The sequence below is a fragment of the Taudactylus pleione genome, unplaced genomic scaffold (genome assembly GCF_031769625.1).
Source record: "Taudactylus pleione unplaced genomic scaffold, aTauple2 ptg000019l, whole genome shotgun sequence".
Classification (NCBI taxonomy): domain Eukaryota; kingdom Metazoa; phylum Chordata; class Amphibia; order Anura; family Myobatrachidae; genus Taudactylus; species Taudactylus pleione.
The window spans coordinates 41,552,219-41,579,760 of NW_028284421.1; the positions used below are offsets into that span (position 1 = coordinate 41,552,219).

Here is a 27,542-nt window from a genome sequence, read left to right on the forward strand (position 1 = left end):
TTCTATACCATGTAACTCTTCTAGCGTCGGGCATAATTTCTGCATATATATTTTTTTTTTACAGAAAATGAGTCTTGGTCGTAAAGTAATGTACTAGAATGCACAAGGAGACTTTACTGATTAATTTAATATGTGACCCTTGTGTTCAGAGATTCAGTTGCACATAGATATGCAAGTGAGATATGTATAGGGGACACCTCTGTCCCCTATACCTCTCTGTGTTCTCTGTTCCCTATCACTCTCTCAATGTCAAGTTAGTTTTTCTTTCTCTTAAATTCTCTATCACCCCCTCTCTATCTCCCATATACATCTTTCAGTGCCGCCCTATATCTATTACTATCTCCTATACCTCTCTCGGGGCCTATTAATTATATTAATTATAACAGTGAGTGTCAGAGGAATTCAACACTGTACCATGGTGTGGAAACAGCTGGTCTGAAAATCAACTGTCCCTTTTAGTAGCAGTGAACCTCAGCACTGCCAAGTCTGAAGGCCCCCATACGTTGTGCGATACGCACCTTGCGATGCAGAAATCCAGATCACCAATCATATTAAAGATGACATATTATTAATGGAATATAAAACTTAACTAATGCTTTTACTTAAAAAAAAAAAAAAAAACTTACAAAGTGATCTAATTTGTTATGCATCCAAATAAAATAGTAAACCTCCGTCATATCCTCTGTATTTACCAATTGTGACATACCCTTTCTGACTCTATGCCAGGCTAAACAACTATGCAGTCACCTCTGCCATGCATACACATTTTACCTTTTACCGGTAGTCCGTGACTGAGAGATGGGCCCCATCGGGGAGGGAAATACCCTCCTATGTCAGCATCAAAGAAAAAAAATGAAGTCATGTAATAGTTATGCACATTATGTCTGTTTTTACTTCTGGGATTTGGAGTGTTAAACTGTAAATTTTCTTTGACATATCTTATCTAGAAAGTGTATTTTCACACTTTCTCTTATTGTATAAACATGTTACTATTGTTACCGGCTATTAAAATGTATTTTATTTCATCCTAGGTAAAACAGAATTTATAGCAAACATTCTCTGTCGGCCCTTAAAGAAAGCTGCGTACTGTCTAACCGAACTCTTCCATTTTCTACAAAGCAATAGGCTTATCCGTCTGATAATGAAAAATTTTTTGATGTGTGCATTAAATATAAATAGTTATTTTTTGTGTTGCTTTTAAAATGCAGAGTGGAGCTGGTATTGACTTGCAATGTAGAAAATTGTGTGTATTTACATAATGATTATGGGGGGAATCAAATTAGCACCCACAGCTAATTACCTGCAACAGGAGATTCAATCAGTAGGGTTTACCTCCCACTTTTAACCCACAGAGGTGGACTTTTCCTTGCAGCTTCAGGAGCTCCAAGGAAAAAGTCCATGAGAAAAGGCACCCACGGGAAAACCCCATTGATTCCGCAGTGTTGGTTAGTGGTTTACCGTGCGGGGATAATGCTATTTCACTGAATAGCATTTCCCCCATGTGGTGCAGGTAATTAGGCAGGGGGTAAACCCTGCAGCTAATGGAATTCCCCCCAATGTGTACTATCTGATCCATCCAGTCATCAGATAAATTGCAGTCTTAAGATGAGTACACACTGACAGATATATTGATCGGCTAATATATCTGCTGCCCATCGGCCAGTGTGTACCCGCGATATGTCTGTGAACAACGTCGTTCACAAACATGTCGCATTGGCTGTGCTGCACAGCCGATGGACAGATACATCTGCAGACATTTCTGTCCATCAGCAAGTGTATACAGGCAGTCTGCAGACCGCCCATACACATGCAGCCACTTGGAGGGGGTGGGGCTGACCCCCGGCCAGCGGGACCCGCCCCCTCCTACACACTGAACACAGGTGATGGTGGTTCATTGTGTACGAATAACAATCATCTGCAGATAACTCGATCTGCAGATATACAGTATCTGTTTAGTGTGTACCCAGCCTAATCCCATAATGGAGGGGTGGCCATTTAGTAATCTACTCTAAAGTCAATAAATGTGTATATAGATAGATATAGAAGTGCAGATGACTCCTGACAGATGTGTACATGTTGCTTTGTTACAAATGGCTGAGATCAGTAAAATATCCTGGCTGTATATGGCAGAGTTTCATGTGGCAGCTCTGCACATCTATGTAGCTGAGGGGTCCATTGAGAGCAGGACTGATTGCTGTGAAAAAGCTTGAGTAGGATTGTGTGCTGAAGGTAGAAATAGCAGACCTTGTTATCAGCCAGATACTCTACAACTAGTGCTTGAATTCTAATACTATATTATGCACACTGGATGTCATTGGGAAGGGTGCAAGTGCCATCGTAGAAATGACTCCTGCACAATGCAGTTCCATGTCAGTTCATAAAATGCTTCACTTTATTCAAATGAATTGTTAACTGGTGGAGGTCAACCAAAATAATAGCTGTGATCTACCATTTGCTGACTGCCCACCACTGTCATAATTCTGGTATTGATTATTGAAAGTGAAGAGAGACTCCAGCATAGCAATATAACCTATAAATTCATTATTTGCCTCAGTGATTTCACTGCTTCCTGGTGCATTGATGGACTTATTTATCTTATTGGAGCAGCCTACAAGATGACAATCCTCACTGATCAGGCAATGAGTACACGATCACGTGAAACAACTATAGGTTAACTTCTTTATGTTGGATTTTATTAAATGACCAGCAAAAGTAACTCCGGGTAAGAGCTGGACATGGAGATGTAATGGGTAATCTATTAATGTGTATGTGAGCAGAGGCTCTGATTATTCCGAGTTATGATATCTGAATAAACATGGCTAGCTTTTCTTTGCATGGGGGGGGGGGCTAGTCCTCCCTTAATAATCCTCCCTTAATATTCCTTTAATGCATCCTTATATATTAAGCTAGCTCACTAACCTACACTTTCCAGGCTTTTAATATTTCCTGTGTTCCTTTGCTCCTGAGCCTTTGGTTGTAGACATGTTACCTGTGCAATTGTCTAAGCGAATCACTACAATGCCCACCATGCCATGTCTGCATGTTTTTTGTTTTCTAAATACTTCAATGTTTAACTCATGAAGGCTAAATAAGAATATTAGATTGTAAAGGCCCCTACACACTAGACGATGTCGTAAGCGATTTAGCTAATTCTGACACATCGGAACGACAAATCGTTCATTGTCCAGTGTGTACACTGTATCATGATGCGCGCTCCTGACGGTCATTGGTCGCATCTTCAGAACTTTAGTACATGCAGGAAGATCTGTCAATCTCGTTAACAGTTCCCCCATGATTGTGCAGTGTGTACGCACTACCGAACGACAAATGATATGTCGTTCAGACCGGCACGATGCTGCACTTGACAGGCATTCCCACTCCCCTCGCATACCTGTTTCAAACAGGCATGCATCTGTGTAAAAAGCTTGTAAAATGTAAAATTAAAAAAAAATTACATGGGTCCCCCCTAAAAGACCAACCAGCCCCGGACTTTACAGTGCCAGTCCCCTATATTCAGCACAACCAGCACTGGGCTCAGCAAGCCAGTCCTGGTTTTGGAAATACAGGGGACAAAATGAGTTGGGTTCCCCTGTATTTTCCATAACCAGCTTTGGACTCTTTCTAGTGGGGGTGTAATGCCACAGCCAGGGGAAACCTTTCACTGGGTCCCCCGGCCAAAGCCTTAACCCTGACCGCTAGTCATCTCAGGCCAGGGATCCCTAGGGAGGTGGGGACCCCCCAATAAAGGGGTCCCCCTCTCCATGGCACCCCAGTTCCGGGATGATAGTGGCTATGCCTGGCGCCCCTGGCCGGTGGGTGTCGGGTTGATTGTGTATAGCAGGGGTGGGGAACCTTTTTTCTGCCGAGGGCCATTTGGATGTTTATAAAATCATTCGCGGGCCATACAAAATTATCAACTTGTCTGCTATATAGAGCCCAGCCCCACAGGAAAATTAAAAGACTCACCGAGGCCAGTATTGCACAACTCCAGTTAAGTCTCCTCTCCTCCAAAATAGCTACAGCAGCCAGACAGTAATGGGTGCTCCAGCAGGCACAGACACCCACTGTCTCACACAGTCATCAGTCACTGTGTGTGGGGGTGCAGCACCAAGGCTCCCTGGGAGTGCATCAGCAGGGTTCACTCCCTCCTCCTTCCATCCCTCAGATATTCAGCAGACAGCCTGAGGGCTGCCTGACTCCGTGTCCCACTGCTCTGCGCTGCATCTCTCCGTCCTCCTCCGCTTAAGATGTCTGCGGGCGGGCTGAAGGAGGACGGACGGCATGGGGCTGGACTGCGCTGCGTGACTTCTGATGTCACACTGCGGCGCCGCGCACAGCCAGGCAGCGTCTGAGCCGAGTGCTCAGGGCTCAGCGCTGCCCGAAAAAAAACAGAGAGGGAATAGAGCCACAGCTGGCCGGACCTGATAAAATGATCTTGCGGGCTGTAGGTTTTATAGTGTGTGTTCCCTGGTTTATAGTGTATGTAAAAAATAAAAAAAAATAGATGTAATAAATGTCTTTTTCCTGGAGAACTACAGGTCCCAGCAAGCCTCCCCCTCATGCTGGTACTTGGAGAACCACATTTACCAGCATGTGGGCATTAAGGACCCGCTGGTACCTTTAGGGGGTGGCTTGCTGGGACCTGCAGTTCTCCAGCAAAAAAGACAATATTATTACATCTATTATTTTACAAACACTATATACAATGAACCCAGCACCCACCGGCCAGGGGTGCTGGGGATAGCCCCGGGCTATCATCCCAGGCCTGGGGTGCCCTGGAGAGGGCGACCCTTTTATTGGGGGGGGGGGTGTCGGGGGGTGTCCGTCCGCACTGTCCCCACTGTCCCAGGGATCCCCAGCCTGGGCTGACTAGCGGTCAGGGGTAATGCTTTGGCTGGGGGACACGGTGACAGGGTTACCCTGGTTGTCTCATTACACCCCCGCTAGAAATAGTCCGGCGCTGGTTATGGCAAATACAGGGGACCCCTACTCATTTTGCCACCTCTATTTCCAAAACCAGGACTGGCTCGCTGAGCCCAGTGCTCGTTGTGTTAAATACAGGGAACCCCTACATTATTTGTCCCCCGTATTTTCACAACTAGGTCTGGCTCTGTAAAGTTTGGGGCTGGTTGGTCTTTTATAGGGGGCCCACATATATATATATATATATATATATATATATATTTTTTTTTTTAACACTTTGCATTTTACATACTGATTAATGCACGGATTTAACTGATCTGTGCATGCATCTGGGTCAATAGTACAGCCCCCTATTTACATTTTTAGGATATCTTTAAGATGGTAGTCAAGTGTTTGGGACAGCAAACAATATATTGTCAACGTTCTAACGATTTGGTCATTGGTAAAATTGCACAGTGTTTATGCACTATATCGTTAGTCCAGGAGTTTCGGGGAGTTCAAGGGAAATTGTTAACGACATTGTATCGCTTGCAAGTCGTTTAGTGTGCTTAAGAATGGGATATGCTGTGGTGCAGCTGTAAGGGAAAATCGAAACAATTCCATGGGTAAATCATTCAAATCTGGGACTTCCCTTGTAAATTAGTGAATGTTGAAAACTATGAACATACAGTATAATGTTGCTTTATCTCTTCTTTGTCATAATCTGTTTTAGATCCTTTACTAATCTCCATGTTTGGTCTGATCTTTCTGACAGTATTCCAAATAAGAAGCTACCTTTCTGACAGGGAATGAGCCATGGATACATTCATTCCCTATGTGCCATCCTACAGCTGAGAATAGCTCATTTCCCCCTTTAAAATGCAGGTGCTGGTGAACCACTGACATTTAGCGTGCAGAGCATTCTATATGGATGTAGGGCGCCAAAAGGGAGGGGGTATATAATCTGAGATGCTGCGAGCATTTTTATCACATTTCACCTTTACTTAAAATGCTTTAAAACGAAAATGTACCTGCACAATATGCTGACAAACTATTTTTTCCTACAACACTGTGTTTTTAATTTTCATACTTGTGTCAGTCTAGTAAATTAAGAGCATGAAATGAAATAAAACACTAAACAAATGTTCTTATTGTATGTTTGTTTCCACTGCCGCTATTGACCACAATATACATTGTGTTCTGTCTGGATTTCTTTTCAGACTTGAGTCCTTCATTTATTGTGCGAATGGCAGAGACTGCTCTGGCTGCTGCAGCGGGTTAATCTGTATTGTTTTATGCGTCTGAACTGACTTCTGCTGGTCATCTTACTAAGGTGACATTCCATCCAATCACGTATAACGGCTCCCTTTTCCTGATCCAATTAAGTAATAAAATGGGCTCTCCCCCTTCACCATTGCCCCACTCAGCCCTAAACCTGCTGCTCGTCGCATGATTTCTAAGTGGCAAGTCAACAAATTGTGTCTCTGATGCCCAGAGCGCCTTGGCTGGCTGACAACTTCATATGACTTGCTCTGCGAGAGATGGAAGGGAAAAGCCTTTTATTATATTTACTCCACCAAGCCTTAGTCAGCCAAATTCTTGGTTTCCCTAATGGAGATGTGGTGGCCTGGAGCCAGTGTGAATTTGCTCTTGGAGGAGCAAACACTTTTACTATCGTGACAAACCCATTGCTTGCCAGAGACTTCTGCAGCCTTTTCCAATCAGGCTGTTAACAGTAATTAACCAGCGGCAGTAGTGTGCAATGCTGTATATTCCAGCTAGGGACGAAAGCCTATTTATAAATGTTTCTATGGTATTTTGTAAAGAAATAACTGTGCTGGGGGGAGTTTAAACTCTCATGAGTTTAAAATCCAATGTAAATCTATTTTTGGAAACGTTACTTCCATACATGGAGGTTACTTGAAGTGAGGCCCTTATACTGCTTGGTATCATTTATAGAATCATACTAATAACTATGGGCCTGATGCAGAGTTGTATGCTATGTCAATGTTTTCCTGAATGGACTGCACATGTGGCGAGGTACATTATCGTAGTTACACACTGCCAGTCTTTATTGGCAGTCTGGTTACCAGTTAGGGAGCGTTTGATCGAGGCAACGCGTAGTGTCGGCAAAAAATGCAGCCATGTATAGACCGTTTCGGGAGTGTCACATCCTGCGTCATGCGATCCCGTACCCTGGAAACATGGCTCTGGTGTCTCAGTTATGGTGGCCATTCTGAGTGACCATAAGCTCACTCAGGAAATCGCTGTTTGCATCATGTATGTCTGATGCATATGTGTACACAGTAGTGGACAGCAGCGATGGCTAAGGTGGGTGTCTCAGTACATGTCCCGGACACTGTTGCATTAGCATACCCACAGCTGCGGCAGCATTAGCACGCAACGCTGAATCAGGCCCAATGTACAAACTAGCATGCTTTGTTCTACCATGTCCAGTCGATGCCATGGAGGTTATAACCGAAAGGAAATAACCAGATTCTAAGTCGTTGCATTTGCAGCTCATTAGTGTGTAATGATCTGTATAGAGGAAACCGCAATTCTCTTTTGTGTAATAACAAGCATGGGCCACATCTCTGGCTGTTGAATTATTTGTGGAAACTAATGGGTTTTATTGCTTAGGATTCTGCATCTCTCTGGTTAAATTCTTTAAGTTTGTGCCACTGAGTTCTGCTTTATGAACAAAAACAATCTTCCCAAGGACATGCAAGAACCTGGCAGTAAGTGTGTTTTCTCTCAAGGGTACCAGGGCATTACCAATACTTCTAAATATCTACTAAATTTACTTAATGAACATTTTTTATTTTCTTTCAAGTATCTGTTTATTGAATTTTAGATTCACATACAATCTGTCAAAAGAAAAATATCTGAATGCAGTACAGTATTTTTACAGTACTAGAAAAAGCATCAAAATGATCACATAAAACTGTACATTGGGACAGGGAGTATATTAAAACATGGGATTACCACCATATTTCACTATTAAAACATGACAACGAACAAAAATGAGACAAAAGAGGGAGAGGGGAAGGGAAGATAAGGGGGAACACACTACCTATCATAGTTTAATGAACACTTGTATTTTGGTAAACCCCATATCATCCTCAAATAAAATGTTAACACGTGTTGCTTAGTAGTACAGTGACTGGATGCACAATGCGTAACAGTGCTTTGTGATAAATTCCTATTATTCATTTTTATTTTTTTTTAATTTAGGTTAAAACACTTTTAAATGACCAGGTACCAATTTTTTAAAAAGACTAAAATCTTTGCTAAATGCATTTAAAAGTTTTGTTCAGGGAAAGATTGGGGGATGCAGGAATCAAACACATGTATGGGTATATTTTAATAAATCTCAGAGATACGTAAATCTGACACATTGTAAAGGAAATTGATAACCTAGGAAAAAAAACACAAAAGGAAGACCCTAAATCACGTCTGATTTGTGTGGTTTTATTTTCTGTCTGCGTAAAAGAAGCATTAAGGAAAAAATTAAATGCATTTTCAGTCGATAGTGATCAGGCCGGGAGGGTAACTGTATTGCTTTGAGTATTACGTGGGGGTGCACACAGGATTGTGTCCAAGATAATCAGGCACCGTTATTTCACTGAAGCAAATGGTATATAACAAATTACAAGTGCTGGGAGAAGGGAATTTATCTTTAAAGAATGTATCCAACAACCTGATAGGAATCATTTTGCCTTCAGCTGTTCATGTTTTATCTGCAGCTGGCGTTAACGCTATATTTACAGATGTGCACACCAGTCCACAATCAGTGTTTGGACTCCAGGGGTAAATTTACTGAAGTGAGTTTTAGAAGAGATGATGCCCATAGCAACCAATCAGATTCTAGCTATTATTTTCTAGAAGGTGCTAGTTAAATGTTAAGTAGAATCTGATTGGTTGCTATGGGCAACATCACTTTTAAAACTCACTTCTAAAAACTCTCACTTTAGAAAATTTATCCCCTGGAATAATCCAGGCAACATGCTGAATTTTTTTTCTTAAACTGGCTTACTACAATGCCAACATGTTGCTGGATTTTATTGAACGTCAGCATCTGAATATTTTGGCTATAAATATATTCAAACATTGTGTGACTGTTGCTGTCTTCATTTATCAACTCTCTCTATGAAAAGAGGCTACACTTGATTCTGTGTGCTGAGGAAGATCACGCAGTGTTGGCCAAACTTGTGTTCTCTGGATGGAATTCTGCCAGAGTACAGCAATCTAGCCGCCTCTGTGCGGACATTAGGTGGAGGATTAATCACACAGAGACTCCAGTGTCCCATTCATGATACAAAGTGTGTAACTAAGGGGTATTGTTAACGTCTGAAAATTGCCACCAGCTTTCTTCATTATGTAAAGCAAACTTGATGTCTGCATATACACTGTAGGTTTTAGGTGGCTAGATACTATTTAAAAATGTAAATAAAACTTCCCCTAAAAGATATGGAGAGATCTGCAGATGATTTCCCCCATCTGGACAGCCTCAAGCTGGGTGCACACACTATACAATGTGACAAAGGATGTGGTAAATCCAATTTCACTGAATCCCAGAACACACAATATAGAGCGTACGCACTATGCAATATTCCGAACGATGGCACAATATGTCGCAACACTGTACCTAATCTTTTCTCCTGTACACACTATGCAGTCATCGTGTAGATTACTGGCAGTTCAGCTGATGTCTTCAGAGGACAGACTGAACTAATATATCTTGTGATCGTGTGTACAAACTATATGGTGTGCACTGCATCGTTCATTGCATTGCCACATCTGGCATGCAGGACAGCAGAAGGGACGATGCGATGAATGACGGTTTGGGTACACACACTGTAAGATGTGTATGATATATCATTACAATCCAAGTCAGAACAATATAGTGGATGATAGATCTTATAGTGTATACCCAGCTGCACAGTAGACAATCCAGTGTATCTAATCAGTAAATGACAATGTTTCAGGTGATTTATCCCCAGGGGGTATATAACCATATGATATATTTAGCTTCCTGTTAAGTGCAGCTTAGGGATAGCCATCGCCGATCGATAGTCTATGACCGATGATAAGTGTGTTTTTTTTTTTTTTACATTGATGGCTCTGCACCGATGCTGCACCATAGATGGCGGTTACTGATATTGAGCAAACATCGGCAGTGGATGGCCGAGGACTGTGCAGCAGTCAGCCATCAATGGCTGTCATCTATTTTTTTTCTACCAATAGATTAAAACAATCAACCATCGATGGAACAGCCTATGATGGCTGTCACTAGTACTGCTAGAGGTAATGTGTAGTAGTTGTAATAAGTATGATGAAGTATATATTAAAGCTTATTTTACTGCAGCAGTATGGAATCGCTTAACTCATGATAGAGATAAAAGTATAAGCTGGGAATTTCTCCTGGTTTTGTAAAATATATCATACACTGGTTATAATTGAATTTATTATTGTTTCTGGTATTGATCACGCCTTCTTTGAAGCCAAGCCAATTATAGTGTGACTGTCTGTGTTCCACCATCATAGGAGAGTGAGAAATTGTAAGCTGCTATTAATAACGTGCAGAAGCAGGCATAATTCAGGGTCACTGAGAGGTATAAGTTATCTTGATGGTTCTCTTTAGATAGACGGCCTTAAGTTTGAACTAAATAAGGGCTGTGGATGATGGTATGCATATACCCCGCTTGCCGTTTGCCATCCGTATCACCTTGGTTCAGCTTAGGATTCTGGTGCACAGCTGGTGGTAAATCCTAGGAGCCAGTGTCCAAATGGCATGCGTCCAGTGCACTAGCTAAAGGTGAACACACCTGTAAGCCCATATCTAACGTGTTTCAGCCCCTGGGCAGAGCCTTCATCAGAGTGCCCAATAACATGCAAATAGTTTTGCAGTGGTGTGTGTTCCATCAATACCCGGTCCATGCCCCTACCGAACTACTAAGAGCAAGCTAGTTTGATTTTAAATTATTTATTTCTTATAAATTAAGGTTGTACCTGCAGGGCTACCGCCTTGTAAAAAGAGTCAATTGATTTTTTTTATGTTGACATTTTGCATCTTTAAGGTGACAACTTATTTGGCAAAATATAGCCAGTGAGGAGTGTTTGTTGTATTACTTGGATTATACTTGCCTACTCTTCTAGAATATCTGGGAAACTCACACATTTTGTGGATTCTCCTAGATTCCAGAGAAAGTAGACTGGCCGCCTGGATCCCCAGTGAAGTGGGTAGTCTGGGTTCTTGATGACTTGATTATGTGACCCATAGTGTGTAGTGCCATTCTGGCCCTGCACCTTTGCACATATCTCGGCATTGAAAAGGGGTATGAGATGGGATTGGTAGCACCATGACGCCCCTGAAGCTCCCCACAGATTAAAAGTGTTAAGTCAATGTCTTTAAACTACTGACCTAAGGTAAATGAAATGAATTTTGAGGTGGGGTTGCTCAGTTAATACAGTGATTTTCCTCCTTGAGGGCATCCCCAGTGTGAATATCCATTCAAATTGTATTGACCTTAACCCTCGAATGGCAAGTATTTTGTTTGGATAACAGTAGAATAGACATTTCTCTATAATACCTAAGTAATTGTTTCTTTTATGGAAATATTTATCTGTATGACAGGTAGTATCACAATTTCAATAACATCTTTAGATACAAATAGCAAACACCAACATAACAATGAAAATGAAGTAGTGGCCTTAATTAAGAGCTGTTTTACCGTTTCTTTATATTCTCGGTGAAGCAGGTCATATTCCGTAGAATGTTTGTTTATTTTCCCCCAATTTATAATGCAAGATTCCAGGAATCCTCTTCACTGATAATTCCTAGAAGCTTACAGAATATTTGTTTAATTGTCCAGTTTATTGAAGGCTAAGCAGTGTTTGTGCCTTTATATAATCGGCTGAGTATTAGCATTATAGCAACCTGTACACAAATATGACCTTCGCAATACAGTATGCCTGTGTGTTTATTTCAAGCAATATACTGAATGCACACAGTAAATACAGAATTCATACATGTGCGTAATCACACCCCATCTCTGCCCTTTACTTTTTCTGTCATACGCTCTAAAAACTACAGCGCAAATCAATTGTATTCATTTCAGTTGCTCTTTATATCTTTATAAAGCATATTGACTAACTAGCTGTCTTCTAGAAGAACATTAATAGCTTGCTAATTTCTTTGCGGAGGTGCAGTAGTTCCTGTTGCCCATCATTCTGACAATAACCATGAAATGGAAATCACAAATAAGGTTTCATAATGGTCACCTTGAATTTAGTGAACATCAAAACTCTGCATTGAATGCTTTGAAAGCATCATTTTTCTAGGCCACATCTTAGTGTCTGAATGATGCATTTACAAGGCCCCCACAGAGACTGCACCCCAACCCCTACTCAGGGGCAGAGCTGTGGGAGACTATGGAGGCGCCTGCCGCCGGGCTCCATCTTTGAAGGGGCACCTCCTCCATTGTCAACAACATATTCACCCCACTTAGGGCTGTAACTATGTACCCGGAGTGTACCGTCATGGCCGCCCAATACATGGCACCCCTCACCGGCACCTGAGAAGCCACCATACACTAGTGGAGAGCTCCATGTCAGACCATCAGCTGCTGCCTTCGTCTATCTATAGCCTGTCTGCATGCAAATTGCTACAGTACAGTGACGTGGGGGCATCAAATTATAACTTGCCTCCGGGCGTCTGGGATGAACTTATGCCACTGCCCCTACTATCAATCGGATGGAAGTGGGTATGACGCTGAGCAGTGACATTGTAGCTCTCCCAACTCATTACTAATAGTGAGGAGAAGCTGCTGACAGCCTCAAAGGTAAGAAGGTTCAAACTGCTTCTCCTCCATGTCATTGGCTGGTACCATGTGTGGAGAAATGCAGGGGTATTAGAAGCACTATATAATTTTCATTGTCACTCATTTAGTAGGTTAGGCACCTCATGGCCATTGGTTCCCCAGATGATCAGCCAGGTTCATCAAATGGTAGCGCCAGGCGTGTCCGTTAACACGTGACACTAATTGTTCCTAGTATTACAATAATTAATATGCATTTCTACTTGTGCTCTGTTGTAATGATGTAGCGTTTATGGATCCGCTGCTTGTTCCATTTCCATGCATTTGACATTCATGCGGTATAATGGTGAAACATCCTGTAGTAAAATAAACGCACATCTGGCAATGTTTTTTTTTCTTCCTTTTTTAATGTTTCATGTTGCATCAGTTAATAGATTTAATTTCCTTTAAAAGTGTTGTGAAAATACATTGTGAAATGTTAATAAATGAATAGAAAAATCACACAAACACATTAAAACATAATATTTGCTGGATGTTCATTATTCTAAGCCAATATTCATGACAATGCAGTCTATAAATCTACTAGGAAATAGTGACCGCAATGAAGCAGTATATTTGTGGATTTAAAGAATATTTATATTACATGATGTGCCCCATTTCTTCTTTACTTTATTATTATTATTGGCTCAAAAGGGCAGGATGCTCGACATCTTTTCTATAGTTTGCCCTGCATTTTCTCATACTGTAGAGCAGGGCTGGATTAAGCTTTCATGGGGCCTTGTCTGTGCCTGCTGTGTGTGCCTCCCCACCCCGCACCTCTATGAGGCAGCAGCGCAGGTCATACCTGCACACCTGCAGCGGGGGCAGGCTCCGGAGCCACCTCTTTGGCAGGGGGGGGACCAATTCTGCTGCACCTGTCGCCAGCAGCAGCTCTCCCTAATGCAGAGTGGCAAATATTTACATACGAATATTAGCAATGTCGTTGTCATACAGCAGTGGTAATATGTTGTTTTTTTGTTTTTTAATAGAATTGGTGTCTCAATGAAGATTATTGTGCCCCAGCCTTTTCCATCTTATCTTTAAAATTGTAGAAAATCTCCAGCCCTTTCCCCACTGTGTCTCTCCTAAAGTCTCATGCCACCGCATGTGTTTCTTCATAGCCTTGTCTCTCCAGCAGCCTCAGCTCGCCCCCCACCTGTTTCTACACAGCTTCAGCCCCCCATGTCTCTCCAGCAGCCTCAGCTCGCCCCCCTCCTCTGGCTCTCCATAGCTTCAGCCCCCCTGTGTCTCTACAACAGCCTCAGATCATCCCCCCTGTCACTACATAGTCTCATCCTTCCCCAATCCCACTCACCCTGCAGCAACCTAACTTTCTTGGACTTTGTCCTTGCTCCTCCTCGTGGCGGTGGCAGGTTCCTCACTAATATCATCTTCAGGGTGATCCTGACCCTCCATGCCTGAGCCCTGCTGATTACTCCAGCAGCACAGGCAATCATAGGATTGGCCCTAGGACACTGGAGAGGGGACAGCACCAGCCACAGCTGGATCGGAGCAGCTTCGGCCCTGTGCCCCCACCCTTAATCCAGCTCTGCTGTAAAGTGTTCCTTAAATATTTTATATGTATAAATACTAGATAATGAATGTAAAAACAAAAGTAATATTCCAGAGTTATAGCAGATTGCTAAATCAGTGTCCATTTTTTTGTACTGCATTTATTATATAAACTGTTTATGTGGCTTGATGTGGGTCTGGAACAGGTCATTGAGTTTAGTAATGTGTTGTGTTTCATTAGAAATTACCTATACTAGTGATATTTCAATATTTTATAATAAAGTACTTATTATTTTACTAATTGTCACGGAGGCCTTATTTTGAATCGTACAGTGTATATGTGTGACTTTAAGCTGTTTTTAAACTACAGTACAGAGTTCTATGAAATGTATGCAAATCACAGGAGGTCAATTTGCTGCTGTTAATATCTTGTTAAGAGAGTGCGTTAATAAAGAGGATGGAGTGGGAGGTAAGAGGCTGTAACTAGGGTTGGAGATGAGGCAATCGTTGGAAGAGCGGAGGATCCAGAGAGTGTGTGGACAAGAATAAAGTCAGCAACCCATTTTTATATCCACAAGCCAGATGCAGCCCCATCTCCCCACATTTCCCTCCTTCTGGGGTGGTGAGATGAAATACCTAGAAAGGTGTCCTCCCAGAGGTGGAATTAAAGTAGTTGTGGATGGGGAGAAATGGGTCTTCCCTTCTTGTGTTGAGGTTTCAAAGACCCAAGCTCCCCTGCAGTAGCACATCAGTGTGATTTGGAGTAGGCACCTATGTATACCAATATGTATCTATGACAATTTGTTTCCCGTCTTTATCTGTCTATACTGTTCACTGTATACCATACTACAGAACTCTTGTGGCGTCATAAATAGTGATAATAAATACTTGAATGCCAAGTCCATGCTGCTTTAGTGTTTATCTAGCTCAATAATACTTCAGGTTTCTGGCCTGACTTTTTCTGTTTCCATTGGAAAACCTGCCATTTTCAAATGTGATTTAATTTTTCAGTTGTAAGTTATGGAAGTTTCTATGAATTTCATTTATTTGAACTCCTGCCAGTGTACTAATGCTCTAGTTTTAATTTTATTTAAAAAAAAAAAAGTTTATGCTACAAAACCATCATTGTTGAAAATAAACAATATTCTGGTATGTCTCTAACCAGGATACTATATTTTAATCCCTTAGGTATTGAATGTCCGAGAGGTGCTAGAAATATCCCCAGTGGTGTTCAGGAAGGAGAGCCTTTCAGTGAGGAAGCCATGATGTACACCAAGGAGCTGGTGCTGCAACGAGAGGTAGGAATCTTTTCCAACCCAGTGATGGGTGTTCTAGCAATTTCTATGTTTACATTGCCCACGGCAGCAGTCAGTGGCATCTAGAGGTGACTTTCCACTCAGAAACTAATGTCTGTTGTTGGTATACAAGATTTATGTGCCTGTGTATTGCAGCTATATGATATATTGTTGATACGATTGTCAGTTACATTTTCTTGAATGTTATCTCTGCAAGTAGTGATGGAGAAGCCATTTTTTGAAAGATGGGATTCTCAGTAGAAATGGAAAGCTGAAGGTAGTCCTCTTAAATAACAGGTGATGTCACATGTGAAAAGATGTCTCAAAACATGTTCATCACCATGATGTGCTAAGAGAAGAAGTTTTATGCAGGCATCCAACCTTAAATTACAGTACTGTGCTCATAACTGTCATATATAGAAACATGTTTGCAAGGGTTAAACATGCTCCACCATTAACCTCTACCTTTTCATGCCCTGTTTGTGAATCTATAACTTTAAATATGCACTCCTTTTAATTGCACACCATCTAGTCACAGCTCAGTTGTGTCAGAATTAATCTAGAACAGGGGAATTCAATACTGTATAACGATGAAGGTTTTTCCTCTGTCATATGGCAGTGGGAAAACAGTGTGTGTGTGTGTGTGTATGTATATATATGTGGGCCCATTGCTAAATTTTTAAGAGACCCCCCCAACTCATGTCTCAAACAGAGTGTATGTGTGTGTGTATATATATTATATAGCCAGGATCTAACTGGACCATCTCGCGCTGGTTTAATCCCAGTCGGTGCAGGGGTGTCCGAATGCATAACCGGACAATCAAACGGACCAATGACTTTTATATATAAGAATGTTTTATATACGGTTTTAATTTTGGAGCTAGAGTCAGAGTCTACAGACACCAACTCTGTCAACTTGTCTCTGACCCCATAGTCCTGGTTACTACTGTACGTATTGGTGGACATTACTAGTTGTTAGCTCCATAAGAGCAACAAGGCCTCAAGTAATTATTCATAATGCAGATTTGTAGTAAATGATACCTGCTTGGGACAGATAGCCAATCTGTATTTTAAAGCACTTAATAAACCTATCAATACCATTGGAACTGTGATAGCCCAACACATACACACACTGTGACAATTCTATGCCATAATAATGATCCCAGTCGTCGTCTACACTACAATCAGTCACCCACAACCAGACTGCAATTATTACCCCGTGTGTCCGTCACTCAATGCACTACACTATACTCGCACATCACACTACGATATGACTTTGTTCAGAAAATTTAATAAAACAAAGTGTATAAAAGGAGGCGAAGTAGAGGGTTTGGTGTACCTACTCCATAGCCCTGATAGTAGTAATTGTTACATTTTGGGCCAATAAATAGTAGTAATGCCCCACACTACATTATAGGTAGTAACGGAGCCTAGAAATATGCCAACAGTGCAGTAATGACAATGACTAAACTACCATTATTTACAGAATACCAGCATATTTTGCAGTTCCTGTACTGTTTTAAAACAAGACTGTTCCCAAACAGACAAAGGGGTAAAGAGGGTTCTCACAATCTGTTACCAGTAGTAGTAATGTCCCATAATGGTGTTTATGGCTATAGTACTCTGTGATTGATCAGTAGTATAGTAGCAAGCTGCCAGGAGTAGTAATACCCAACATATGGGCATGAGTTCTCATCACTCTGCTGCTTGCACAGTCTTCTCCCAGTCCAGCCTGTCCTCTCCTCTAGTAGCATTGTACAAGTGGAGCCAAGTGTTTTGCATATGACGTGAGAATTGTGCCTCCACCATCTAATTTTCTGTACTCACTGGTTCATGTACAGTATGTCATGTCAAGTATTGTGACACTAGGTGATCCTTGGGCAATTCTGTTAACGCCAATCATCCCTAAGCTTCTACAAAATGTTTTCTTATGTGGGTGGAGGTGAGGTGGAAAAAATTAGATATATATTATACACATACAGTATATCTTGCTTACCTACTTCCTCTCCATTACAGCCAGTACTCCAGGACACTGGAGAAAAGTAGGGTTGTGTTCAATGGTGGTCATCATTGAGTTATAGTGTACACATATTTCCAAAGCAGTTTTCATTTCTTTTACAAGAATGCTTGTTTCAGAGTTACCTTTTTGATGTATATTATCCAAAACTATTATTTTCCGAACTGTCATCCACCTTGAGGAGTATTGCTGACCATGTGGATCTTTTGTATTCAAAATGTCATCGAAACACTACAGGGAACATTTAAGTTTATTTTTCGTTTTCAGTGTTATACCCTTGTCTTTCATGCAGCTCAGAGGTCAGGATGCGTGGTGTGAAGTATACTACTGGGTGTGAGGCTGTAATGGTTATTGCAGCAACATCAATAGAATTGATTTGTCTGAAGGTTAGGAGTGACTGTATCCTAGATATGCTTTCAGTTTCTTCATAAAACAGTGTTTCGGTATTAAAAATGGCATACTTGTTTGGTTGGCAGGTGTCCAGCATACTGAGTGCTTCTTGTGCTTTCTCAAGGTTGTTGAGATGAGTCCATCTTCTGATTAGCGCCTTGGAAGTGACAGAGTATAGGACATTGTTGTGTTGTTGAGGAATTGAACAATCTAAACAGGGATTTCCTCAGAAAAGTAAAGGATAGTGCACAGGCTTATTGTACTCTCATCCATATTTACTCCTCCCTTTTTTGCCTTCGTTCACATTTTCTCTTCCTTTCCAAATTACCCCAGCCTCTTTTCTTTTGTCTCTTATGCTTCTCCTCCATTCGTTTATATTCCTTAATCTTACCCTTGGTTCTCTCCAGTGATCAGTTATTTACACACTTGTACAAAGAGCTGATCTTTTATTGTTATGAGGTGTTACAGGAGGAGTTGATAGAGAATGTCACTGTTTCAGGCAAAAGCTAATTAGTGAGGAGCCATTTTTGTAGACTAGTTAATGCCAAAATTTGCTTTTATCAGCATAAGTGTCCTCTGAGACCCAGATAATCAGCTCTCATCTTTTTTTTAGATCCTTAAATCTAGAACCCTTGCTAATGTTTAGGACAATACAGTGCTTTAAACCACGGTTTGTGTTATGCTGAGCTGTCTTGTCATTATCGTGTCAAAAACTGAATTTCCTTAAATAAAAATTGATTGGGTTTGCAAATAGGGCCCTCTTAGTTTTATTATTGTTTTTTCCCAATTGTAATTTTCTGAGGACTTTGCTATAACTATAGAAATAATTTTTTATAATAATCCTGCAGATCGTGACTAAAACCCTTCAGGGTTCAGGCTGCATTAATTTAACCCTTTGCCTTTCCAGATTGCTCAGTATAAAGGGAGAATTACTTCAGACACACTCTCACTGCTTATGGGAGGGATGGCAAGACTTTAGTTTATTCCATTTGTGCATCATGTTACATGACCTGGATCCTCTCTAGATTAGTATGAGGGCAGATAAAATGTAAATTTATGAGCCTGTTACTGAACTTTTCCAAGATGATGAAATCTGGTCCGTTTTCTTAGTAACTTGGTTACATAATGCTCTATGTACATGTTCCTGGCTTACTGTTCTGGTTTCCAGTGTGGTTTTTTTTTTTTAGTTCCTTAATTGACTTTCTGTCCTTGTAAAGATCTAATTAAGATCACTTTTATTGCCCTGAGAGAAGTGAGACCCTTGAACACAGGTTGTACTTAAGGATATTTGTAGATTTAACCTTTTAACTATATCTATGTACTGCTGTTTGGGAAATCTGGTATATCAGTCTGACCTTTTCTCGTTTCCAGTAAGATTATTGAATACTTTTAGAAGTTTGCCTGGAATGTTGATGCCTTTTGTTCTGTGCATCAATAGCTTGAATATTTTTGAACAAATATAGATGTTTCTTCATACACAAAATGTTCAGTTTAAGTGAGATTCCTGATCATTTAGTCTAGATCACAGGTTCTCAAACTCGGTCATCAGGACCCCAAACAGTGCATGTTTTGCAGGTCTCCTTACATAATTACAAGTTAAATAGTTAGCTGCACCTGTTGCTCTTTTAAATTGTGTCAGTGAGTAACAAATACACCTGTGCACCTGCTAGGCGACCTGGAAAAAGTGAACTGTGTGGGGTCCTGAGGACCGAGTTTGAGAACCACTGGTCTAGATTTTTGGCACATTTGCACTTTGTTGACTAATTCACTTTTTCTGAAACAAATGTGATATTTGACATGTTTGCAGTCATTACAGGTTATTCAGTGATGCATCCATCTTACTGCTGTGACATCTCTGACTTCAACTCCTTCCCTCTTGCTGATCATCATCTCCTTTCCTTTAGCCTCTTCTTTCCCCTGTCTCTCACTAAATGCTCTCTCTAAGCCTCCCTAGATCTTGCCATGTTCTCTTCCTCATTGGACTTTTCACCCTTATCTCTACATTTCTTGCCCTAACTAGATGCTATTCCTATACAACTCTACCCTTCTGCTGTGGACTATGCTGCCCCAGCTGTTACTTTTTGTCTCTGCTAGCGTGGCACACACACACCTTGGCACTCCAAGCTCACCCACTACCTCTAAAAATGCCCTTGCACTGCTGAGTGCCACTGCTGGAAGTAGCACTCGTTTGAGAACTAACTCCATTTCAATGTTATCCTTTTCTCCTATAGTTCTGCACTAACGCTCTCCAAGCTATTTTATTTGAAGTCTCTCATCTCCTTCAATCTCTCAAACCATGCCTTTTTATTCAAAACATTCAGCACATTCCTTAGACCCCTTCCTCCCTTACTTGCCTACCTCTCTGCCCTTGATTTTGCCACCCATTTTGCATCCACAATTGATGCTGTCCGCCAGGATATCTCCTCTCTTCAGACAGTCCCGTCTCCCAACTGCCTTTTCCCCCGCTAATGGGGATGAAATTCATACCCTTCTGTCTCCTCCCTTCATCTTCAACTTGACTCCATATCGTTTCAGCACCTCTATTGTGGCCTGGCTTCCACCTATTCAAATCATCCGTCTCATTTGGTTAATGCCCCATTCTCCTTCAAGAATGCCCTTGTCCCACCCATCCTCAAAAACCAACCACTCTCTAACTACCACCCTATCTCTTTCCTTCTCTTTGCTTCCAAGACCCTTTAATGGCTTGTCTATCACCACTTTCCTTTTCTTACTGTCTCTTCTAGACCCACTTCAATATGCTTTTTGTTCCTTCCAATACTTACTAAGGTGACTAATCTCCTAAATCAAAGTGTCTTTTCTGTCAACTCTTCCTCGTTGACCTGTTTGCACCCTTTTGATACTGCACACCACCCCCTCTCCCTTCAAATGCTTACTCTTTGAATCTCCATAACTCTGTCCTGTCATGGTTGACCTAATGCTCTAACTGCTCCTTCTGTCTCCTCTTCTGCCTCTTTCCCTCTATCTACTAGTGATTCTCAAGGGACTGCTTTTGCTGCTCTTCTCTTTTTACACTACCTTGTTTGGAGATATTATCAGCTCCTTCAGCCTCCAATACCACTTCTACGCTGATGGCTCCCAAATGTTCTACTTCTCTCCTGACTTCTCTCCCTCTGTCCTATTTCATGTCTATCTTTCCACAATCCCTTCCTGGATGCTTTATCGCTTTGTCAAACACATGTCCAAAACCAAACTTGTATTCCACCATCCAACACCCCCTCCCCTCCTATGTCTACAGTGGTGTTTTAAAGTTTGTGAACCCTTCAGATTTTTAGAGAACCAAATTAAACAAATGAGACCACAAAATTGGACATGCTTTTTTTTTTTAAGGAAAATTATCCAATATCACATACTGTATCTGTGAGTGTCAAAAGTATGTTAACCTGTAGACGTAGCAGATAATTTGAAGGTGAAATTAAAGTCCAGTATTTTCAATCTATGGGATGATAATCAGGTGTGAGTGGGCAAACCTTTCTTTTTAAAAGAACAGGGATCTGTCCAAGTCTGATGTTCACAACACATTTGTGGAAGTGCATCATGCCACGAACAAAGGAGATTTCTGAGGACCTGACGAAGAGTTGTTGATGCTCATCAGGCTGGAAAAGGTTACAAAACCCTCTTGAAATAGTTTGGACTCCACCAATTAACAGTCAGACAGATTGTGTACAAATGGAGGAAATTCCAGACCATTATTACCCTGGAGTGGTCGACCAACAAAGATCACGCCAAGAGCAAGGCGTCTAATAATTTGCAAGGTTACAAAGGAACCCAAGGTAACCTCTAAGCAACTGTGAAGGCCTTTCTCACATTAGCTAATGTTAATGTTCATGAGTCCACCATCAGGAGGACACTGAACAACAATGGTGTGCATGGCAGGATTGCAAGGAGAAAGCTGCTGCTCTCCAAAAAGAACATTGCTACCTGTCTGCATTTTGCTAAAGATCACCTGGACAAGCAAGACTATTGGAACAACAGATGAGTCCAAAATGAAGTTTTTTGGTTTAAATGAGAAGCGTTCTGTTTGGAGAAAAGAGAACACTGCATTCCAGCATAAAAACATCATACCATCTGTGAAACATGGCGGTGGTGGTATCATGGTTTGGGCCTGATTTGCTGCATCTGGCCCAGGATGACTTGTTGTCATTGATGGGACAATGAATTCTGAATTATACTAGAATATTCTTAAGGAAAATGTCAGGACATCTGTCCATGAGCTGCTTCTCAAGATAAAGAGGTTAATGCAGCAAGACAACGACCCAAAGCACACAAGTCATTCGACCAAAGAATGGTTAAAGAAAAATAAATTTTAACGTTTTGGAATGGCCAAGTCAAAGTCCTGACCTTAATCCAATTGAAATGTTGTGGAAGGACCTGAAGCGAGCAGTTCATAGAAGGAAAACCACCAACATAACAGAGTTGAAGCTGTTTTGTACAGAGGAATGGGGTAAAATTCCTCCGAGCCAATGGTCAGGACTAATCAACAATTACCGAAAACGTTTAGAAGCAACTATTGCTGCACAAGGGGGTCATACCAAATACTGAAAGCAAAGGTTCACATACTTTTGCCAATCACAGATTTTCCTCTAAAAAAAAAAAAAAAAAAAAAAGAGACAAAAAAATTAGTCTCATTTGTTTGATTTGGTTCTCTTTATCTACTTTTAGGACTTGTGTGAAAATCTGAGCAAGTTTTAGGATACATTTCAGCAGAGATACAGAATTCTGAAGGGTTCACAAACTTTCAAGCACCACTGTATCTGTTTAATAGCACCATCCGCGCCTCTGACACACAAGGCTACTGCCTGGGCGTCATTCGCGACTCTGCCCTCTCCCCATATGCAGTCTTTCTCTGAATTACATATGCTGTTTCAACTTTTGCAATATCTCTTAATCAGACTTTCTCAAAATGGATGCCAAAAAAGCACCAAGTAATTGGCACTCATAAATTGATTGGTCAATATTAATCAAATAGTATCTGTTGTACCAGTAATGATGTTCAAGGAAACTCTTGATTCAAAATGGGGACATTGTTGTATATAATTTAAAACTCACCTTTTAAAATATTTATTTAAATTGTCAAGTCTTAAAGTAAATTATATACACAAAAAAGAAGTGTGATATGTACGTTAGAATAAGATAAATTTAAAATAATCTCCTGAGTTAACATTTCATGTACAAATATCTATCCGGTAGTAACGTAATCAATAAAGTGTGGAAACTTTTGTTTATTTGGATAATTTTTTGAGGAAATTCATTAATACTGGTGTTTCTGTATTACAGATTATTTTAAAAATAATAACTTATTCACATATAGATGTGTCCTTGCTCATGTATCCTCAATACGCCATGCAGCAGAATATGCCTTGCGTGAGTGAGCAGTCAGGTCTGCTAGAGTCGGGCATTTTTTTTCCCCGAAAATGCGTCTAAGTCGCAATGCGACTACGACGCACCAGGAGACTCTACTAGTTAATTTGATATGCAACACTTGTATATCTGTTTGCGACTGAGACTGTAAAACAGAACTTGGCATTGAAAAAAGTGCCAGCAGCTGTATCATAGCACTTTCTGACTGAGAGACTTATTTGCACACAGATATGTGTCACATATCAAATCAACCAACACAGTCTCCAGGTGCATCCCAGTTTCAATGCGTCCTAGACGCATTTTCGGAAAAAAAAGATGCCCAGCAGAGTCTCACGGGACCAGGTGTGCCAAGAGGGGCTGTTTCATCCCACTGCAGCAAAGACAAGTGAGGGACACATCTGTATGTTTTAAAGTTCATGGTAATGTAATAAAAAGGACAAACGGAATCTGTAAAGCAGAATGTCTAACTATTAATTCAACATGTTTATGATGGAGAACTCTCAACTTGGTTAAACTACATACATCTTTCATCAAAATTCTTGTACACAAGTAGATCATTGAATGCATGGTAAAGTCATTTTGTCAACATGGTCTGAATGATGTTTTTCACAATGTTGACATGGTTATGTTGACATTAATGTCGACAGTTACGATGTTGGCATTACAGGGTTAGAGCTCTAACGGCTGTTATGTCGAAATGCCAACTGTTGACATGCATGTCCGTGATGACGTTTGAAATGTCGATATTCAGGCTATGCCAACATTTTGGTGTCTACATTGTGAATGTTAACATCCTGTATCACACCCAAATTTAGGTATCACTGCTGTAAAGTAAAGCTTTATTACCACATGGCCTTATGTGTAGTTCTATGCTGTGCAGTTAGCAGGACTTTTTGTAAATAAATGATGGTTGGCACCATGAATCCCCTTCACAGTCCAATATTTGATACTATGTATCAGACTCTTATTGCTACATTGTTGTTTATTTGTTAATAAGGAATTTTCAAATTCATCACAAGTGTAATTAGTATTTAATCTTGTGGGTTTTGTTAATCGGAATGCTGAAGATAGTGAAATCATTGTTATTCTTTGTTTTTATATCTTAAATTGAAACAAGTTTTCTATCAAAACCATCTTAATACATTAGTAATATGAGATTTATTGCAGGCTTAGCATCTATATTGACCTATAGGGCAGTGGTTCCCAAACTGTGCACCGTGGCACCATGGGGTGCCTTGGGACACTTGCAGCGGTGTCTCAGGTTGGTGGTTCATCACCAAATCAAATTATTTATGGTCAATGTAATGTAAAATATGTGAATAAACAGAAGCGCAAACCTGTCCACCACCATATAACTGAACCCAAGGATGACAGGTAAGCACAATTTACTTCACTTTACTATTCTACTACATTTTTTTCTGAATTTCTCAATAACAAACTTAAACTTAGGGGTGCCGTGGAAACAATGCTGATACTCTAGGGCACCATAATTCAAAAAAGTTTGGGGAACCACTGCTATAGGGGCATATTAATTTGCCCATGAGCTATTGCAACCATTTTTTTCACTACTGCAGGTAGGCATGCTCCAGTTACCCTTGCTATCCAAATGAAAAAAAAAAAAGTGGTTATGTCAAAAACTTGCTGGAAATTTAAAGAAAAAAAAATAAAACACACAAAATAACAAATTGATCAGTACAAGTTAGCAATGTAGTTTTGGCGCTCTGTTTTATTTATGCAAATAAGATTCACATTTTAGGTGAGCCAAGACACGTGACATAGTCGCCCAGGAGCTGGCGCCCCAAAAAGGGACTATTTGTTGTGACTTGAGCAACAGTGTATAAGGACGCATCTGTAACTGGTAAATCCACCTGTGTTCTGTGCTCTATCCTTATTCTGTAGCTTGAAGTGAAATATCAGCATAAAAGATCCATAGTTGAAATATAATCCGTCTGGGAAGTAGGTCTTTCTATTATATACACAACCTCTGTACCAGTGACGGGCAACCTGATCCACGTAAACATGCAGCCCTCTAACCTCAAAATGGCTAACCTCAATCTGTGCAGTAAGTACAGTTTTATCCACACATCTCTCTTACTCTGCTCCTTTCTTTCTCCCTCTGCATATTTCACTGTCCGCTTTAAATTTCATACTGTGCTCCAGAACCCCCTTCAGATATCCCACTTCAGCCAAACACTTGCGCCCACTGGGAGTCTTAAGTGCCCACGTACCACATATTAACAATTAAGTAACACAAAGTAACAACTGTTCATTGACCATTATTGACCGCTATTTAATACCACCATATCCAAATATTCCTTCTTACCTTTTCAGTCAAATGCTTTCATTCAACTCATTAACCGGTAAAACGGCACCAGGGCAACTATTATATATTTCATACATATAAACTACAGTACATGTATTTCTACAAAAATATTTTTCATGATACAGCTGTAATGTAGTGTACTAAAACTGATTGTATTGACTCACGACTGTGGGAACTTTAAACATGTTGTGTTTTTCTATTTTGTAGAAGTTTCTTCTCAATTAGATGTTTGCCCCATAATTTTACAATCTTAGGGCCTGATTCAGAGCCGTTCGCTATTTGCGGTCGTTCGTTCAAAAACAAGGGGTGGCTATTCAAATGATCCGTTCGCAAATTGCAGTCTGTTCACACCTCTAAGTCTGAACGAGCGAGCAAAACATACGCTCGTTTATTTGTTAAAAATGCCCCCTGGCCGCTCGCACCATACGTCATGTCCGCTATTTATTAGATTAATCGAGTACATCGACCAGCGTATGAACTGCTCGCTATTCTTGTGGTTGGTTTTTGCTACCACAATCTTGCGAGCAGTTCTGGCTATAAAATAACCCAGTGACGTGGTCAATGACGCTGCTGTATTAATTATGCACACCCATAAAACGCCCGTTATGACCTTTATGCACGCCTGCGTTCGGATCTCCACTCCCCATTTTCAAGCACCTTCCCCTGTTACCACCCACATACGCCTCATTCTGTCACTCAAAATAGCAGGCATTCGCTATATTGCGAGCACATGAATTTCGGCCGCACTGACTGGTTCGCGCATGCGTATAACGATCCGTACGTATGCGCAGATATGCGAACATCGCTCGGAACGAGCGTACTGCCGCTAGCGAGTGGCTCTGAATGAGGGCCTTATTTCTCATCTGCATATTTTCCATTCAGCTTTAGTATATGCAACACTCCTGAAATTAGAGCAGAAATCTCCTTATTGCTGTATGTAGCTATATTGTATACTGAACACTAGTTTAATACGCTAGCTACCTATGAATCCAACGTTATAAAGGATGCTTAGAATGAACCTAGTTTTCACATGTATGAGACTAGTATTTGTTTCTAAAATGTACAGAGTCTATTTACAGTAGGACAAGGGCCGGATTAAATGCCACTTGGGCCTGCGGCTGAACATGTTCAAGGGCCTACTTTGAGAAGAGGAGGAGCTGTGTGGATGTGACCAGAGCCATGTGGGTGTGTACATACCCTACTCTCTGAGCCCCAAAATGCATTATTTGTGAGAAAACTAGAAGTTAAATTTTACCACTAAAGATTTATGGCCAACTGGGCAGCTGGTCCTCATCATGATGCCATGATGATGGGCCTATTTTTATCTGGAGGCCTGGAGCTGTAGCTCCATCCACACCATTGTTAATCTGGCCCTGTTTAAGACCATTACATTTACTTGGTCATTACCACTATGCATTTAGCTCAACCTTTTTATTTAATTCTCATGTCGTCATGGTTTATTTTCTCATTTGTCTTGACTGGTGTCATGTCATCTTGACATTTTAGGGTTGTAGTTACATGCACTGAACTATCAGATTCCTGCTGTAGTCCTCCATCACTGGTTAGTAATTACACATTTTCTTCTTACTGTCACATGCTTTCTCTTAACCTGGGCTGTTGAATACATTTGTGTCTCAATGATGGAGCACAGTGTATCTTTGTAGTTCCAGACCCCTTGTTAAGGCATCAATGAACAGACTTTCCTATTCACTTATTTTAGGACTTTTAGTGTTACAATGGTGAGTATTTATAGCGTGATCAAATGAGACAGCACCATTAGATATTCCCCCTTGGCACTGATTTATTTAGTTAGAAAACTTGGTAGAAATCTTACTGGAGCTGTGTGTTATGTTGCTCTGCTCTTG

At 40.8% G+C, this 27,542-nt stretch overlaps 1 protein-coding gene across 2 annotated transcripts in view; it reads left to right on the top strand.

Annotated features, from left to right (window-relative positions):
- The window catches only part of SND1 (staphylococcal nuclease and tudor domain containing 1), an 876,127-nt gene that overhangs the window by 551,679 nt on the left and 296,906 nt on the right, over nucleotides 1-27,542 (top strand). For both annotated transcript variants that reach the window (XM_088447470.1, XM_088447461.1), the window contains exon 16: nucleotides 15,462-15,571. In XM_088447470.1, the coding sequence (XP_088303596.1) occupies nucleotides 15,462-15,571 (110 nt within the window). The remainder of the gene's footprint in view (nucleotides 1-15,461; nucleotides 15,572-27,542) is intronic.